Raw genomic sequence first — 18,910 nt, 5'->3', positions numbered from 1 at the left:
ACACACATTCATTAATCATCGTAATAACGAAAATAACATAGATTGTAGTAAGAGTAGCTGTTTCTCTTACCGAAGCTCGCCCCTGTGCTTCCTGGGATGTCCGTCACCAACCTGAATCATTCATCGTTACAATATATTCGAAACTAGGGTACATCCAAAATACACCAATATACGCATCGGTCTGCTCTGTCTATATATACTTTTATGACAAATATAAACACATGTGGGTAAGAGGCTATGAGAGAAGAGAGTGACCAATGCAAGTATTCCCTTAGATATGGATTGCCGGGACTTGGAGAATCGGCATCCACCATCACCTACGAACCAGAGTCACACAGATCAAATCAAATCCACAGGGCATATAAATGGAGGTAGAAATTAAGACACACACACACACACACACACGATATACATAACAAAGACATGCATTCTTACAAGAGTATAAAATGTGCGGAAAAAGACATGCATTCTTACAAGAGTATAAAATGTGCGGAAATCATCGCCTCCAGTGTCAACCCTAGGACGGCCGGCCACCTGCGCAGGTCGCAAGCTGCACCCGTTAAACAGCTGTCTGCCATCACTGTAGACTCTGAGCTCAGTTGTCGCCACAAAAGGATCCAGAACATCTCCCACCACACCACTAACCACCAGCGGGTGCCTTTTACTTGACATTTGTATTGTTTGATATTATCTACATATCTATATTTCACGTGCTTATGCATCTGCAGGGTAAGGAAACCCCCCTCCTTATATAGTAGATCCTGCAAAAGGTTTTCCTGGCACCTTGTGATACAGAAATTCAAAATTTCAACTTTTGCGTCTCTTTAAGTCATGCAACACACACTAATGGAATCGAGATTCCTTATCCCTCTCCTTCTAATAATTTTCATATATATATAAATGTATGTATGTATGTGTACGTTAATTGTGTGTAGTAGAGTTTGTGGGGCTTTAGATTCGTATTCCCGAGCAACTAGCAGAGGGAAGAGCCCACACCTGCATCAGTCCAGCCCGCGATTGCAAAACTAGAACCCGAGCAAACAATGCTTGGATGAACAAGACCTTATCCTATCTAGGTAATATCTACGGACACGATCAACAAACAGTACTTATAATCAAATAAGAATGCACCAGAGGAAACAAATTTAGAAAAGAATGAATCATTCTTTTCCTTTTGCAGAAAATTTAAATAAAGCAACCGTGAAAATAATAGAAAAAAAGAATGAGAACTTTCTTTTTAGGGCTATGAGTGGGAGTGATGAATTGATACTAGCCACAATCGTGAATCTTGCTTTAAGTGAAAAGAGCCAGCACTATGCGAGGTACGTGAATCTTTACTTTTCAAAAATAAGATTGCCTCATAATTAATCTAATATTCAATGAAGTAAAGTAAAGTTTCTCAACCATCAAACTAGATATGTCCTCAACAAGTGAAAGAAGAAAGCTCAGGAATGGAGAGTTAGCTATGTGTTGATAAATACACAAGGCTGAATAACGCATAATGGCACATGGTGCGGCATGGCGCACACCATAACACATTATTACCCATTATATTTATAAGAATGAAAATATAAACTTACGATGTAACTATTAAGCATAAAAATACACCACTCAAATTTTTAAGTTATAAAAGTAAATACTAAACACATGAGCTTTCAAAAATAAATATTTAACTCTAAAACTTGAGCCAACATAATCAACTAGCAAGGACAATGACAAGACAGTAACACTGGTACCAAGATAAAGGCAAGTCTCACAAGTTGAGGTCACAATATTTGATCATAATTCATAAAAGCATATAATTATAAGAAGAAAACATAAGAGCAATTTAACGTGTTTGCGGTGTCTAGAAAAATCAGCCTTCAATATTATGCTTGCCATGGTGAAGGGAGCCATTTAATGAATACCAAGAATGGTCTAAAGGGTTCAAATATATGCCTAAACTGCCCTGCATTACAAGAAGCCTATGATCCAGGACTGCTTAATGCCAGATAATCTTAAGTTTCGGCAGTTATGCTTTAAGAAGCTAAGTACTTATATAGATGATAAAATTCTCCTTAAGTATCCCAATCTCCAGAAATCTACCCTCGGACAATAATATATGTAATATATCTAAGCAGAGACATTTAGCCAAGTTTCAATACATAAAGTGTGGATATTAGATTCATGGTTTAGGAAATTACCTTCCCTGCATTTCACTCTTCCATGTCACATCCAGTATCCCTTATCCAGTAGCATTGTCTGGTTCCACTAGCTAGATTATCTGGAAGACAAGTGCACAACAGTATCACGGAATATAGTAAAGCATAAACAATGGATATGTGAAGATGTAGTTCTTGGGAAGCACCGAATCTTGATTGAAGAACAAGATTTGAAAACCGACAGCCTTAATTGGCGTTTAATAGAAAGCCCTTCAACATGTAAGCAGTCCATGTCTTAACAGCATATATATGTCTGATGTATGACACTACAGTTGACAATTATATATCGTAATTTTATTGAATGGAAACAGTCTCATGATAAAATGATATTCTATGATGTCAGTGCCTTACAATCATTGTAAGAGTATGAGAAATTTTCTTTGACAAGTATAATTGCTGGAGTAGAGCCAAAAAGTGAATTTCAACTGCTCAAAATCACGAAATATTACACTCGAAAATGAAGTTAAAAGAATCTTATGGAGTGGACACATATATAATCTTCAAAATCTACTTCTGATTCATCAGCCCTTTCATCTCATGAAACAAATTGGGGCAATTACGAAACGGAAAATACCCAACGACTGATCCAGTCATTCTTCCATATCAACAAAGTCAATAAACATGACAACGATACAGAAACTGGAAGATCACTCGATTACCCCATTTTGCATAGCTCCGATCCCTAAAATTTTCATATATTAAACAGCACTCTGCCGGGGGGGACAAAGGCATTAAGAAACTCAAGAAAAAATTAACACAAGGCGAGAACAAAAAGAAATTCGCGAGCCAATTTCATAAACCAGGGACTGATTACTGCCAGTGAAAGCCTTAGACTGCCTTGGGAACAATGGAAGAAGCCTCCGGAGTGGCGTCAACGGCCTTATTGCCGGGATTAAGTGGAGCATTAAGGGAGCCGGCTGTGGTCTCATCGTCGGGATCGTAATCCGGGTTGAGATTCCGATCAATTGCTTCCCGACCTTTCTCAAGACACGGTTTGCACGCTATCTCGATCGTACACCATCCCAGCGCCACCGCCGCGATCGCTATTAGCGCCGTCGTCACCGCCCCCATCTCTCTCACTCACTCGCGTCGAGATCCTCCTCAATTTGGGAGATTAGGGATTTGATGGTACCCGTCTCTACCACCCCCCAACGTTTCTGTTCTTTCTATTTATAATTATCCAAAATTAAAAACCACTACAAAATAACTGTTTCTTTTTTGGCAATAAAAAAACCCCTCACATTACACAGACATTAAACTAGCAGCAGCAGCAGCAGATCCCAACAATCATACATACATTATCCATTAACGATTAACAGCATTAGATACATACATAAGAACAACAACAGCTCCTAAGCAAACAGAAGCTGTGCACTCGATGGAGTCAGATCGAACAGAGTGTCCGGTGCATCCACAATTTGCCACTGGACACAAAACCTCTGCTTCTTACCACATGAACGCACCCTCATTACATGTCCAACCGCGACGTGAAGATTCCGACCCACAACGTATATCCTACCCGCCCAAGAATTGACGCAGAACGGCTTGCAAATCTGCTCCGGCAACGCCGGCCCTTCCACGACCTCCCAACAATCTTCGTTTTCATCGTAAAACTTGACCTTCGTTCGTTCGTGCTCGGTGACCACAAACAAGTGCCCATACATCACTACGCTCGACCCCGTCCAGCCTTCTCGCAATCCGGCAGCCATATTCTCCCAACTGTCCGTCGCCGGGTCGTAAACCTGCCCCCTCGGGACAACATAAAATGGCCAAAACCAGCCTTCCGTAACGAGGAGCTTCCCGTTCAAGACAGCCGCATCGTACGAAGTCATGCTCTTCCCCATACTCGCGACGCTTTGCCATGTCCCTTTCCTCGTATCCAATGCCTCGGCAGAACTAAGCTCGATCATGTCCGAGCTGTTCCCTCCCGCCACATAGATAGTCCCGTCAATCACTCCGCTCGCAAAAAAGGATCGCGCCGTATTCATTTTCTTCATCACGGTCCATCGATTCTTGAGCACTTGGTATTTCAGGACTAAGTTGAGCGGGCAATCTACGTCAGATACAACGCCGCCGCAGACATAGAGGCTACCGTCGTGCGGGACGGACACACACCTAAATCCCTGAGGGCAGACCCTGTCCTTACACGGCATAGCCGGGATTGTGTGCCAAGAGAACTGGACAAGATCCAGAACTTTCCACTCGATCTTCCCGGTGCACTTGTGGTATGCGAATACAAATAGCCATGGATCATGGAAGCCGAGCTCCTTCCTCTGTGTAAAGAAGTGTTCTTTGCAGCCGAACAATGAGTACCAACGGTTGCACACAGTCTTGCAGGCTAAGTGCTGATCGGAACACGGAGAAGACATTGCAGCGCGACATCATCGGGTAATCCGGGGATCAATGGCTCGCCATGACGAGATAGCTGCAAGTGCAGTGAAGGATCAAGCAGAGTGGACTGTACAGCGAGTAATCTGAATTTCGGGGATAAGGTCATCTGCGGATCGCCGAGCTTGTGCACCGGAGCTTGCTGCGACGAAATTCGAACACGTTGCATTGGTGTCTTCCTCTGATCTAAAGTCATTGAGATGAACCAAAGTTAATTTAGCAAACCTCCCCCAAATATGAAACTATCAATGATTATAACTAGAATTCACAAAGAAACTATCGGATAAACACCTACAAATGAATACAAGAATCAATCGAAGGGATTAAATAAATTGTAGAATCAAATTCCTCAAGTCATCGTCAAAGCTTGTCTTGACAGGGCTATAAAATTTGTTCTTCACTCCAACCGTCAAATGTGCAGATAAGATTTAATGATCCAAAAACCTAAGAAAACATCCACACGATTGAAATTCAAACCACAAAAACACAGAAACAGAACAAGAAATACATTGAAATCAACGGCAACAACTGATATACGTACTGATCGAAAACCTCAAATACCCACTTAAAATCACAGAATTGAAAAGCAATACCGACAGAACCTGTCTATATCTATCCCACCTGACAATCGAAGAAAGGATAGGGACGATTAACATTCGGATTCGCAGAAAGTAATTAAGATATGGTGGAGGCAGCAGACAAGCACCGAAAAGGGATACTTTTTTGGCGAAGCAGATAACAAAATGAATTCAACTTACAGATACAATAATGGAAACAGAGGAAGGAATAAAAATAATTACTTCTTCTTCTTTCTGTACATAGTTTTAATTTTATTCATTATTAATATAATTATTTATAAAATTAATAAAAATTATATTTCAAAATTATTACATTTTCATTACTTTTAAATAGAGGTATAAATAAAAATAAAATTATATTATAATTTGTTTTAATTATAAAATTAAACCAATTATCTTATTATTTTTTTAAAAACGTACTAATTAAAATTTTATTAATTATAATATATTTAATAACATTTAATACATATTTATATTATGAAAAAAATCAAAAAAATGACAAAAAAATATTGGTGAAATGAATTTTATACTGATCTCTTTTTATATATATAGATAATAATAATAATTTTTAATTTTGATAAATATATTTATTAATTATAATTTCATAAATTATATCAATTATAACTACATCAATTAATATAATTATTTTATATCGATTATAATGAAAATTTTGAAAAATTTCATTGTTCATTAATTATGAGTATAAATAAAGATTAAGAAAATATTAAATTAATTTTAAATTTTTTGAGAATTTGAAAATAAAGAAAAACTATAGAATTATGAAACTTATTTGCGTTTTTATATATATTAAGATTACAAAATATAATTACTGATAGTTTTAATTTTATTGATTATTAATATAATTATTTTAATTATAAAAATAGATAAAATTACATTCCAAAATTATTACATTTTCACTAGCCTTAATTAGGGGTATAAATAGACAAAATTATAATTTACTTTAATCATAAAATTAAATCAATTATTTCATTATATTTAAAAATGTATTAATTATGATATACTTAATAACATTTAATATATATTTATTTTATTAAAAAATTAACAAAAAATCAAAAAAATTGATAAAAAAAAGATTTGATGGAGTGGACCACACGATATATAAAAGATTATGATATGACAATGATTCTTTAATATGAATAGTAGGAACTCTTAAGTCTTAACATTTTAAAATATGACGTATTAATTAATCCCAATTCAGTTGGCTTAAGATTATGTTTAATCTCGGATCATTCATTACAACCCTCACTTTATTTTATAATCATATAAATACAGGAACTAAACATTTAATCTTCTATTTTTTTTTTTTTTACTACTAGCTAGGTAAGTAAGTTGTATATATCAAAGTCGACGGCCGCCGGTGCCAGCTTCCCGGTGGCAGTTATAATAAATAGCGGCCACCGGATTGCCGAGGTTGTGGAGTTGAGAGAATTCCCGAACACTAAAACCCTGCCGCCACCGGGGACTCCTAACGGTAATCCGCCCATTCTGTCTGAAAAGAACAAAGACGAGGCGATGGATTCCCATAGACGGCTGAGGCCCTTCATAGCTCACTATTTCATTGCCTGTATTATATAGTATATGTATATATTAATTGTACTATTACATTTATATAAAATATGTTGTATGTAATATTATATGTGTGTACTAATTAGGACTAATTATCAAAAAAATGATTAGTCCTAATCAATAGGGTGAAAAACTCAGTATTTATTTAATTATATTTTACTGTGCATAATATTTATTTATTTTTTTTAAATATTGTTTTGTTTTAATCAAAAATGTGTCACGGGTTTCTCACCGTAGCTTGCTCCCGTGCTTCCGGGGATGTCGGTCACCAACCTAATAAAATTACAGGCTATGTTTACCAATATGTATTTGTAAATGTTGATATTATTCGTCAATAATATTTTTTGAATTCAAATTTTATTATATAACACATTTACATCTTATTAAATACTCAAAGTTTTATTATTTTCAAAATTCTTCAATTGAGATCAAATTAATTGTTGACAAAAGTACTTGTAAATCATCTGCATCACAAGACTCCTTATGTTTTGAGAAAAATTGCACAAAACTTATTTTAAAAAATACCAAAGAAATTTCATGTAATTTTTGAATTATAAAATAGTTCAAACCTCTTTAATTATATCCTAAATTTTGATGGTTACTCGGAGTGAAATTGGCAAAGCTGCACTAGAAGGATATGTGGATTTCTTACTGTGGTCTTTCTTAAATAAATAAATATATATATATATATATATAAATAGTATTGTAGTGGGTAGATTCTGAGATAACTAACGTACCCGTGTACTAATCAAAAACCACAAAGGGATGCTCAAAAAGAAGGCTCGGAACGGATGGTGGAATACTTTTTATCTAGAATATATGACATTTTTCAATGCATATACATATATATATATATATTTTTTTTAAATGTATGTACAGAGCAGACAAATTAAAATATGTTTTAGTTCCTAATTATTTTTTTAATTAGGCATTAATTAGTTAAGAATAAAAAATAAATAAAAGAGAAGTTGTACCAGTGCAAGTACGCCCTAAAATAAGGGTCAGCAGGCGTCGGAGAATCTGCATCTACCATAACCTACCCAAATTTAATAAGTACATGTAATTAATTAATTAATCATACAATATATTACAAAAAAAAAAAAGTGGAAACGACGTGCTAAGTGTAGTCTTACGAGGGTATAAAATGTCCGGAAATCTTCGCCGCCGATCTCGACTCTGGGGGCGGCGGCGACCTGAGAGGGCCTGAAACTGGCGCCGCTGAAGACCATCCGGCCGCCGTCGGTGAAGAGGCGGAGATCTGTGACGGCGGCGAAAGGATCGAGAATATCTCCGACGACGCCGCTGACGACGAGGGGATTCCGTTCTCTTGCCATATTTGAGTATGTATGTAGTATGTATATATGCCCACATTAAGCGATATTACTATTTATAGGATGAACCGGGTTGATGCGGTTTTCTTCCGGAGGGGACACGTGTCGAGTTCTCTGAAGCGGACAAAGCGCCTTTAAGGATGTCATTTCGCTGTCACTGGAATTTTGGCATAACTATATATATAATGATGATCGATGATGGGTGACTCAAAAATTTCTGTCCTCTCTAAAATAAATTTATTTATTTTTGGTACTTTGGTTTAATTCCATAGTATTTCCCATTTCGATCCATTTTATTTTATTTATTTATGAGTCTTTATCTTATCTTTTATTTGAAGGGTCAGCTCTGGTGTGGGGCTGCAGATTCGTATTCTGCACAAAAGAGCACTGGGAATGGGAAACCTCATCCCCGCCACTCCACGTCTTTGATTGATTGATTGGTTGATGCTCACATTCAAAAAAATTAAAGTTACTTTTTTTATGAATATGTTCTTTTTTTTTTCTTTTTTTTTTTTTTGTTAGAAGGTGACAATTACATTCAAAATATAAAAATAATATTTTACATTATATTATGCTGATGTATATATATATTTAATAATATTTATAGAAAATTGTTTTATTTAAGTAGACAAACTATTTGTATATGTACAATTTATTATATATATGTGTGTGTTTTGGAAAAAGCATGAATATATATATATATATGTGCGCACGCGCCCGTGCATGTGATTATTTCATAATCATGTTACAAAACAAGAGTAAAGTTTATTATTACATGCATGTTAAATTCCACGTGATAATCAAAGAACCTCAACGAGAAAAGAAAAAAGAAAAGAAAGGAAAGCGAAAAGAACATTGAGAAAATATGCTATGTAAATTGGAGTCATTTTTCTATCTTCTTCAATTTTTGGGACACTTTCCATACGGACCATTTAATTTATCTTCTTTAGATTCTTCGATCTTGACTACAACACCAATTACAACCAAGAGTTTGATTTACCATTGATATTATACTCGTATCCAATGATCGTGCATTTTTATTTTCACAAATTTTCAAATTAAATCAATAGCAATATATATTGCAATAAGATAATAAGTTCTTATGACCATTTAATCTAATTTATCTTTTTCAGATTCCTCGACCTCGACTACAACACCAATTACAACCAAGAGTTTGATTTATCCTTAGGACTATACACGTATCCAAAGACCGTCTTTTCCACTTTCACAAATTTTCAAATAATATTAATAGAAATATTGCAGTAAAAGAATAAATTCTTATGACATTCAACAAGATAAATATTTAATATTTTTTTATATAGCTCAATAGATGTTAACATTATTCAATTTTATGTTTTCAAAAGTAAATTATAATTATGTAGTTACCATTGATTATATATATATATATATATAATCATGTTTTCTCGTATGAAGAAAATTGAATTAGTAGAGAAAAAAATAAAATATCTCAATTCTTTTTATTCCGCAAACTAAAAAAAATAAAATCAAAAATACTCTTTTTATTACGTCTTCCCCCAAATATTTTCCTCCACCGCAGTCATCACATCATCTGTCCGGTCGTGATTTGAGGGTTTTCATATACATAATAGAAATTTATAATATTGTTTGTTTATTGTTGATTAGTATACTTTTAAATTATTAATAACCGAAAAATTCTATTTTTATATAATTTTATTATTTATATAATTTCCTCACAGTTTTATTTTTTTATATCAAATATTTTGATATGAATATCAATGTCTTTAATACAAATCCCTGACTCTTGATCCAACGACGACTATGTAAGAAGCCGGCCATGTGGTCCATCGTTTAAGTCCACATGGAATCAACACATGATGAATGGGAATGGAATGAGTCAAGCCATTGTCCCCATGGAGATTGAGATTGTCCAATTCATCATAATCAAAACCAACTATAATAGAGTAAACTGATTTTTAGTCTTTTATCTAATTTTTTTTTAGGCAAAATAGCAAAAACAAATCCTGTGTGGTTTTATGAATTCGTTGAAAAAATCCCCTGTACTTTTAAAATTCCAAAAAACCTATTTGTTTCCCAAAATATTGCACACTCTTTCCTCTCTTTAAATTTGAGTAACTGACGTTAAATTTTATCAGATTTGACAGTTATATCATTATTTATATATTCTTTAATTTATTTATTTCTCTTCTGTTCTTTCTTCTTCTTTCTCTTCTCAGCAACTTCTTTTTTCCCTCTTTTTTTGTTCCCCAAATTCTTCTTCACACATGTTTTTCTTCAATTTTTCTCTTCTTCTTCTTCAATTGTTTTTCATGCCGTAGCAGTTCCACCCGTCTTCTTTCTTTTTCTTCTTTTTTCCCAATTTTTTGTTTCTTCTTCTTCATCTCCAATTCTTCTTTGAAGAATGAAGAATTAAAAAAGAATAAGAAGAGAAAGAAGATGACGGGCAGAAGCTGCTGGAGTAGGGAAGAATGAAGGAAGAAAAGAAAGAGAAGAAAGAAGAGAAGGGAAAGAAGAAGAGAAAGAAGGGGCTGTACATAGATTTTTTTTTTCTTTTCTTTTTCCATTTTTTTTTTATCTCTTTTTCCTCAATTTTCTTTCTTGTTTATTTTTTCTCTTCAATTCTACGGTTGTAACCAGTTCTTTCTTTCTTTTTAGATTGATTTTAAATCTTGATGTCAAATTGAATTCTTAGATTTCTGGGATTTCTGGGTTTGGTAAAACAGAAGAAGAAGTATTTCATAGGTTTGGTAAAATAGAAGAAGAAATCGACAGTGAATAATAAATTACGCATTTTTATCTTCATCTCCATGTTCGGTCGATTACTTGTGATAAATTTGGGATCAGTTTAAAATTTATGTTATGTTTAGCGGATTTAAAATGGAAAAAAAAAATGAATTGAGATAAAATTTTAGAAGTATGCGGAAGAATAAGAAAGAAGAATAATAAGGAATAATAAGAATAAGGAAGAAGAAGTTGTTGTAAAATGTAGTCATTAGGGTATTTTAGTAATTTTATAAAGAAATATATCATTTTATGACCAAAAATCACATTTCAGGCGTGTGATTTACGACCTCCGTTAAATCCTATCCTAACGAATGGGGGATTTTTTGCAACATTTTGGAAACCACAAGTAGGTTTTTTGGAGTTTTAGAACTACGAAGAGTTTTCAGCAATTTCGGGAAACCACAGAGGTTTTTTTTGCTATTTTGCCTTTTTTTTATTTTAGAAATTTAAATGGATCATGTATGAAAATAGTTATGTAAGTAAATAAATTTCGCTAGAATAGTCCTAGTCCTCTGGTGCCGGATTCGCCACGTTGCTCCACCTTTGCTGATGTGACGCTGACGCGGTTAACATGTTATCACTACGTCAGTGATACGTCGGAGCATCATTTTATCGAAACTTTTTTACTTAGCTGTACTATTTTCAAACATGGTCCATTTAAAGTCCTAAAATAATAAAATGAGGTCAAAGATACGAGACTAAAAAATAGTTTATCTAAGACATTTTGAAAAATAATTAAAAACAAAATCACGTGTTGCTGGCATATATGTGGCGATGACATGCCATCCACGTCAGCAATGACGGACCATTGTGGCGAGTCCAGCACTATGAGATCATTTTAGCGAAAAAATTTTACTTGCGATAGTATTTTCAAACATAATCCATTTAAAATTCTAAAATTATAAAAATTGTGAGATAGTACTAAACAACAGTTTCCAATAATAAATAAGCTTGACCTGTGATTATTCCCCACAACTAATATAATCGTCTACAAATTAATTTTAGCAAGTAAATTTAATACTAAATAATTTTTTATTAATATTATTAAATATACATATGTATATATATATATATATATTAACTAAAGAAATAAATCAACAATTCAATTTAAGAGTGTTGGAAAGCTAACTGTATTTTTCTCGTTCTTTTGTTTGTTTTGTTCTTACTAATGTATTTTGGGTGATATAGTTTTATTTATTTATTTTACTATTCTGTGTTTAGGCTTTTCTAGATTTCTTTATAAATTGTATTTAAATGTGTAAAATAAGCAAAATGAGTGCAATTAAAGAAAAATGTAGGAGTTAATATATTGAATAACAGAAAATTTTATATTGAATAAGTAAATAAATACATAAGGTTTGTGTACTCTATTTTAAAAAATGCAATATTTTTAATTAGATATATTTATCTTTAAACATATACTTAATATAATTTGCTATAAATATACCCAATTTATGTCTCAACTTATTTTCATACAGTATATTTTTCTTACACATGAGTTTTCTTTATCCTGATCCAATTTTCCACATAAAAGGCTTCTTTTTTGTATATTCCTTCCATTTATCACTTTGATCCGTTTAAAATTAATCAATCTATTTTTTTTTAATAATTATAGTTTTCACATAAATAAAATAATATTCTTTGACGTGCTCTTAAAATTGATAACATTCAAATCCTACATATTTGTACAACATTGAGAGAGAAGTTCAATTTAGTAGTCATATTAATTCTTCTTGGTTATGGATGGCTTGATCAATAGGCATTTGATTTGCTATGTTACTATTTGTTATAATCAATACTTTGCATATCAAAAATCTGCCCTTGTAAGTTCCTTTTCAAAATTGTAGGATTACTAAACATATTATATATTACAGTACATTATTGTTGTTGTTGAATTACTCTTTGTCATATGCTGCTATGCACTCACTCTTCATGGCACTTCATAGTTCGATGATGCTTCAAAATTTAGGATTACTGTTGTGTTGTCTCTTTTCCTACTAATTCATTCAATATCGACCATAATTATACAATATGCTATGTATATTTCAAAAAATATATATACTGAATTTGATCCTCGTATTGAATACTACATTTATATCACAACCAACTTGCAAACACAAGTTTTATTCACTTGGGAATAAAGACATCTGCTTGGTTATTTATGGCAAGGATGCATATATGTGTGTGTTTGTGTGTGTTCGCGCGCGACACTCACGCATGCATAGCTAGGACGATGACCTGGCACCACCGCCGCTGGAGGAGGAGGCGGCAGTTTCCCTTTGGCAGTTGTAGTAGAGAGCGGCGACAGGAGGGCCGAGGTTATGGAGCTGAGAGAACTGTCGGGTGTTGAAATTATGGCGCCACTCGGAATTGTGATCGACTGAATCCCGCCCACCTAGTTGTCGGAAAAGGACCAAAGCTATCCGGTGGATGCCCATTGTTGGATCAGGGCTTTCATAGCTCACTATCTCTTTCCCTGCATTCACAGTTTCACACAGATTCATTAATCATCGTAATAACGAAAATAACATAGATTGTAGTAAGAGTAGCTGTTTCTCTTACCGAAGCTCGCCCCTGTGCTTCCTGGGATGTCCGTCACCAACCTGAATCATTCATCGTTACAATATATTCGAAACTAGGGTACATCCAAAATACACCAATATACGCATCGGTCTGCTCTGTCTATATATACTTTTATGACAAATATAAACACATGTGGGTAAGAGGCTATGAGAGAAGAGAGTGACCAATGCAAGTATTCCCTTAGATATGGATTGCCGGGACTTGGAGAATCGGCATCCACCATCACCTACGAACCAGAGTCACACAGATCAAATCAAATCCACAGGGCATATAAATGGAGGTAGAAATTAAGACACACACACACACACACACACGATATACATAACAAAGACATGCATTCTTACAAGAGTATAAAATGTGCGGAAAAAGACATGCATTCTTACAAGAGTATAAAATGTGCGGAAATCATCGCCTCCAGTGTCAACCCTAGGACGGCCGGCCACCTGCGCAGGTCGCAAGCTGCACCCGTTAAACAGCTGTCTGCCATCACTGTAGACTCTGAGCTCAGTTGTCGCCACAAAAGGATCCAGAACATCTCCCACCACACCACTAACCACCAGCGGGTGCCTTTTACTTGACATTTGTATTGTTTGATATTATCTACATATCTATATTTCACGTGCTTATGCATCTGCAGGGTAAGGAAACCCCCCTCTTTATATAGTAGATCCTGCAAAAGGTTTTCCTGGCACCTTGTGATACAGAAATTCAAAATTTCAACTTTTGCGTCTCTTTAAGTCATGCAACACACACTAATGGAATCGAGATTCCTTATCCCTCTCCTTCTAATAATTTTCATATATATATAAATGTATGTATGTATGTGTACGTTAATTGTGTGTAGTAGAGTTTGTGGGGCTTTAGATTCGTATTCCCGAGCAACTAGCAGAGGGAAGAGCCCACACCTGCATCAGTCCAGCCCGCGATTGCAAAACTAGAACCCGAGCAAACAATGCTTGGATGAACAAGACCTTATCCTATCTAGGTAATATCTACGGACACGATCAACAAACAGTACTTATAATCAAATAAGAATGCACCAGAGGAAACAAATTTAGAAAAGAATGAATCATTCTTTTCCTTTTGCAGAAAATTTAAATAAAGCAACCGTGAAAATAATAGAAAAAAAGAATGAGAACTTTCTTTTTAGGGCTATGAGTGGGAGTGATGAATTGATACTAGCCACAATCGTGAATCTTGCTTTAAGTGAAAAGAGCCAGCACTATGCGAGGTACGTGAATCTTTACTTTTCAAAAATAAGATTGCCTCATAATTAATCTAATATTCAATGAAGTAAAGTAAAGTTTCTCAACCATCAAACTAGATATGTCCTCAACAAGTGAAAGAAGAAAGCTCAGGAATGGAGAGTTAGCTATGTGTTGATAAATACACAAGGCTGAATAACGCATAATGGCACATGGTGCGGCATGGCGCACACCATAACACATTATTACCCATTATATTTATAAGAATGAAAATATAAACTTACGATGTAACTATTAAGCATAAAAATACACCACTCAAATTTTTAAGTTATAAAAGTAAATACTAAACACATGAGCTTTCAAAAATAAATATTTAACTCTAAAACTTGAGCCAACATAATCAACTAGCAAGGACAATGACAAGACAGTAACACTGGTACCAAGATAAAAGGCAAGTCTCACAAGTTGAGGTCACAATATTTGATCATAATTCATAAAAGCATATAATTATAAGAAGAAAACATAAGAGCAATTTAACGTGTTTGCGGTGTCTAGAAAAATCAGCCTTCAATATTATGCTTGCCATGGTGAAGGGAGCCATTTAATGAATACCAAGAATGGTCTAAAGGGTTCAAATATATGCCTAAACTGCCCTGCATTACAAGAAGCCTATGATCCAGGACTGCTTAATGCCAGATAATCTTAAGTTTCGGCAGTTATGCTTTAAGAAGCTAAGTACTTATATAGATGATAAAATTCTCCTTAAGTATCCCAATCTCCAGAAATCTACCCTCGGACAATAATATATGTAATATATCTAAGCAGAGACATTTAGCCAAGTTTCAATACATAAAGTGTGGATATTAGATTCATGGTTTAGGAAATTACCTTCCCTGCATTTCACTCTTCCATGTCACATCCAGTATCCCTTATCCAGTAGCATTGTCTGGTTCCACTAGCTAGATTATCTGGAAGACAAGTGCACAACAGCTATCACGGAATATAGTAAAGCATAAACAATGGATATGTGAAGATGTAGTTCTTGGGAAGCACCGAATCTTGATTGAAGAACAAGATTTGAAAACCGACAGCCTTAATTGGCGTTTAATAGAAAGCCCTTCAACATGTAAGCAGTCCATGTCTTAACAGCATATATATGTCTGATGTATGACACTACAGTTGACAATTATATATCGTAATTTTATTGAATGGAAACAGTCTCATGATAAAATGATATTCTATGATGTCAGTGCCTTACAATCATTGTAAGAGTATGAGAAATTTTCTTTGACAAGTATAATTGCTGGAGTAGAGCCAAAAAGTGAATTTCAACTGCTCAAAATCACGAAATATTACACTCGAAAATGAAGTTAAAAGAATCTTATGGAGTGGACACATATATAATCTTCAAAATCTACTTCTGATTCATCAGCCCTTTCATCTCATGAAACAAATTGGGGCAATTACGAAACGGAAAATACCCAACGACTGATCCAGTCATTCTTCCATATCAACAAAGTCAATAAACATGACAACGATACAGAAACTGGAAGATCACTCGATTACCCCATTTTGCATAGCTCCGATCCCTAAAATTTTCATATATTAAACAGCACTCTGCCGGGGGGGACAAAGGCATTAAGAAACTCAAGAAAAAATTAACACAAGGCGAGAACAAAAAGAAATTCGCGAGCCAATTTCATAAACCAGGGACTGATTACTGCCAGTGAAAGCCTTAGACTGCCTTGGGAACAATGGAAGAAGCCTCCGGAGTGGCGTCAACGGCCTTATTGCCGGGATTAAGTGGAGCATTAAGGGAGCCGGCTGTGGTCTCATCGTCGGGATCGTAATCCGGGTTGAGATTCCGATCAATTGCTTCCCGACCTTTCTCAAGACACGGTTTGCACGCTATCTCGATCGTACACCATCCCAGCGCCACCGCCGCGATCGCTATTAGCGCCGTCGTCACCGCCCCCATCTCTCTCACTCACTCGCGTCGAGATCCTCCTCAATTTGGGAGATTAGGGATTTGATGGTACCCGTCTCTACCACCCCCCAACGTTTCTGTTCTTTCTATTTATAATTATCCAAAATTAAAAACCACTACAAAATAACTGTTTCTTTTTTGGCAATATAAAAACCCCTCACATTACACACAGACATTAAACTAGCAGCAGCAGCAGCAGATCCCAACAATCATACGTAGATACATACATATTCCATTAACGATTAACAGCATTAGATACATACATAAGAACAACAACAGCTCCTAAGCAAACAGAAGCTGTGCACTCGATGGAGTCAGATCGAACAGAGTGTCCGGTGCATCCACCATTTGCCACTGGACACAAAACCTCTGCTTCTTACCACATGAACGCACCCTCATTACATGTCCAACCGCGACGTGAAGATTCCGACCCACAACGTATATCCTACCCGCCCAAGAATTGACGCAGAACGGCTTGCAAATCTGCTCCGGCAACGCCGGCCCTTCCACGACCTCCCAACAATCTTCGTTTTCATCGTAAAACTTGACCTTCGTTCGTTCGTGCTCGGTGACCACAAACAAGTGCCCATACATCACTACGCTCGACCCCGTCCAGCCTTCTCGCAATCCGGCAGCCATATTCTCCCAACTGTCCGTCGCCGGGTCGTAAACCTGCCCCCTCGGGACAACATAAAATGGCCAAAACCAGCCTTCCGTAACGAGGAGCTTCCCGTTCAAGACAGCCGCATCGTACGAAGTCATGCTCTTCCCCATACTCGCGACGCTTTGCCATGTCCCTTTCCTCGTATCCAATGCCTCGGCAGAACTAAGCTCGATCATGTCCGAGCTGTTCCCTCCCGCCACATAGATAGTCCCGTCAATCACTCCGCTCGCAAAAAAGGATCGCGCCGTATTCATTTTCTTCATCACGGTCCATCGATTCTTGAGCACTTGGTATTTCAGGACTAAGTTGAGCGGGCAATCTACGTCAGATACAACGCCGCCGCAGACATAGAGGCTACCGTCGTGCGGGACGGACACACACCTAAATCCCTGAGGGCAGACCCTGTCCTTACACGGCATAGCCGGGATTGTGTGCCAAGAGAACTGGACAAGATCCAGAACTTTCCACTCGATCTTCCCGGTGCATTTGTGGTATGCGAATACAAATAACCATGGATCATGGAAGCCGAGCTCCTTCCTCTGTGTAAAGAAGTGTTCTTTGCAGCCGAACAACGAGTACCAACGCTTGCACACAGTCTTGCAGGCTAAGTGCTTATCAACCGGAACACGGAGAAGACATTGCAGCGCGACATCATCGGGTAATCCGGGGATCAATGGCTCGCCGTGACGAGATAGCTGCAAGTGCAGTGAAGGATCAAGCAGAGTGGATTGCACAGCGAGTAATCTGAATTTCGGGGATAAGGTCATCTGTGAATCGCCGAGCTTGTGCACCGGAGCTTGCTGCGACGAAATTCGAACACGTTGCATTGGTGTCTTCCTCTGATCTAAAGTCATTGAGATGAACCAAAGTTAATTTAGCAAACCTCCCCCAAATATGAAACTATCAATGATTATCAACTAGAATTCACGAAGAAACTATCGGATAAACACCTACAAATGAATACAAGAATCAATCTAAGGGATTAACTAAATTGTACAATCAAATTCCTCAAGTCATCGTCATAGCCTGTCTTGACAGGGCTATAAAATTTGTTCTTCACTCCAACCGTCAAATGTGCAGATAAGATTTAATGATCCAAAAACCTAAGAAAACATCCACACGATTGAAATTCAAACCACAAAAACACAGAAACAGAACAAGAAATACATTGAAATCAACGGCAACAACTGATATACATACTGATCGAAAACCTCAAATACCCACTTAAAATCACAGAATTGAAAAGCAATACCGACAGAACCTGTCTATATCTATCCCACCTGACAATCGAAGAAAGGATAGGAACGATTAACATTCGGATTCGCAGAAAGTAATTAAGATATGGTGGAGGCAGCAGACAAGCACCGAAAAGGGATACTTTTTTTGGCGAAGCAGATAACAAAATGAATTCAACTTACAGATATAATAATGGAAACAGAGGAAGGAATAATAACTTTATTCTAAGCCGCGCAGATTTCACGCTAAGAAATGATTGACCAAGCAAACCAAATTCCTTTCTCCTCGTTCTTCTTCTGCTGCTTCTTCCTCTTCTTCTTCTTCTTCTTCTTCTTCTTCTTCTTCTGTATTAGTATTATTTAATCT

General features: G+C 36.0%; 6 protein-coding genes and 1 pseudogene across 17 annotated transcripts in view; all 7 read right to left on the bottom strand.

Moving 5' to 3' along the window:
- Window positions 1–15,674, bottom strand: part of LOC127249675 (protein RICE FLOWERING LOCUS T 1-like) — a 16,490-nt gene extending 816 nt beyond the window's left edge. Inside the window, exons 1-4 of the mRNA XM_051272606.1 lie at window positions 15,546–15,674; window positions 475–783; window positions 256–317; window positions 71–111 (exon numbers count right to left, since the gene is read on the bottom strand). Coding sequence (XP_051128563.1) covers window positions 71–111; window positions 256–317; window positions 475–672 — 301 coding nt within the window. The 5' untranslated portion in view covers window positions 673–783; window positions 15,546–15,674. The remainder of the gene's footprint in view (window positions 1–70; window positions 112–255; window positions 318–474; window positions 784–15,545) is intronic.
- The window catches only part of LOC127249956 (protein FLOWERING LOCUS T-like), a 26,733-nt gene extending 10,463 nt beyond the window's left edge, over window positions 1–16,270 (bottom strand). For 2 of the 9 annotated variants that reach the window (XM_051273062.1, XM_051273063.1), the window contains exons 1-2: window positions 16,139–16,270; window positions 2,184–2,263 (exon numbers count right to left, since the gene is read on the bottom strand). The gene's annotated coding sequence lies outside the window, so the exon portion shown is untranslated. Of the gene's footprint in view, window positions 1–2,183; window positions 2,264–2,347; window positions 2,477–15,545; window positions 15,675–15,710; window positions 15,837–16,138 lie in introns of those variants that run through there. The other 7 variants (XM_051273057.1, XM_051273059.1, XM_051273056.1 and 4 more) reach the window with 5 other exon arrangements.
- Window positions 2,773–18,874, bottom strand: LOC127249952 (F-box/kelch-repeat protein At1g30090-like; annotated as a pseudogene).
- On the bottom strand, window positions 6,478–8,109 carry LOC127249959 (protein HEADING DATE 3A-like). Its single transcript, XM_051273066.1, has 4 exons — window positions 7,888–8,109; window positions 7,729–7,790; window positions 6,987–7,027; window positions 6,478–6,750 (listed from the first exon to the last, which is right to left on the bottom strand). The coding sequence occupies exons 1-4, from the start codon at window positions 8,086–8,088 to the stop codon at window positions 6,527–6,529; spliced, it is 528 nt and encodes a 175-aa protein (XP_051129023.1). The 5' UTR covers window positions 8,089–8,109; the 3' UTR covers window positions 6,478–6,526.
- LOC127249955 (protein FLOWERING LOCUS T-like) lies at window positions 12,907–15,674 on the bottom strand. Of its 2 annotated transcripts, none has more exons than XM_051273053.1 (5): window positions 15,546–15,674; window positions 13,797–14,144; window positions 13,617–13,678; window positions 13,432–13,472; window positions 12,907–13,345 (listed from the first exon to the last, which is right to left on the bottom strand). In XM_051273053.1, exons 2-5 carry the CDS (start codon window positions 14,031–14,033, stop codon window positions 13,095–13,097), a joined length of 591 nt encoding a protein of 196 aa, XP_051129010.1. In that variant the 5' UTR covers window positions 14,034–14,144; window positions 15,546–15,674; the 3' UTR covers window positions 12,907–13,094. The 2 variants fall into 2 exon arrangements, with proteins under 2 accessions (XP_051129010.1, XP_051129011.1); XM_051273054.1 differs by having other exon boundaries at window positions 13,836–14,144.
- Window positions 16,136–16,775, bottom strand: LOC127249961 (outer envelope membrane protein 7). Its single transcript, XM_051273068.1, has one exon. The coding sequence runs from the start codon at window positions 16,633–16,635 to the stop codon at window positions 16,393–16,395; it is 243 nt and encodes an 80-aa protein (XP_051129025.1). The 5' UTR covers window positions 16,636–16,775; the 3' UTR covers window positions 16,136–16,392.
- LOC127249951 (F-box/kelch-repeat protein At1g30090-like) lies at window positions 16,861–18,910 on the bottom strand. Of its 3 annotated transcripts, none has more exons than XM_051273050.1 (2): window positions 18,763–18,910; window positions 16,861–18,152 (listed from the first exon to the last, which is right to left on the bottom strand). In XM_051273050.1, the coding sequence occupies exon 2, from the start codon at window positions 18,133–18,135 to the stop codon at window positions 16,927–16,929; it is 1,209 nt and encodes a 402-aa protein (XP_051129007.1). In that variant the 5' UTR covers window positions 18,136–18,152; window positions 18,763–18,910; the 3' UTR covers window positions 16,861–16,926. The 3 variants fall into 3 exon arrangements, with proteins under 3 accessions (XP_051129007.1, XP_051129008.1, XP_051129009.1); XM_051273051.1 differs by having other exon boundaries at window positions 18,727–18,874; XM_051273052.1 differs by lacking the exon at window positions 18,763–18,910 and adding an exon at window positions 18,589–18,716.

The sequence above is a fragment of the Andrographis paniculata genome, unplaced genomic scaffold, assembly GCF_009805555.1.
Source record: "Andrographis paniculata isolate CXL003 unplaced genomic scaffold, ASM980555v1 Contig36END, whole genome shotgun sequence".
NCBI lineage: Eukaryota > Viridiplantae > Streptophyta > Magnoliopsida > Lamiales > Acanthaceae > Andrographis > Andrographis paniculata.
Note: the sequence above shows the minus strand (reverse complement) of the source record. Positions and strands in the feature narration are given on the sequence as shown.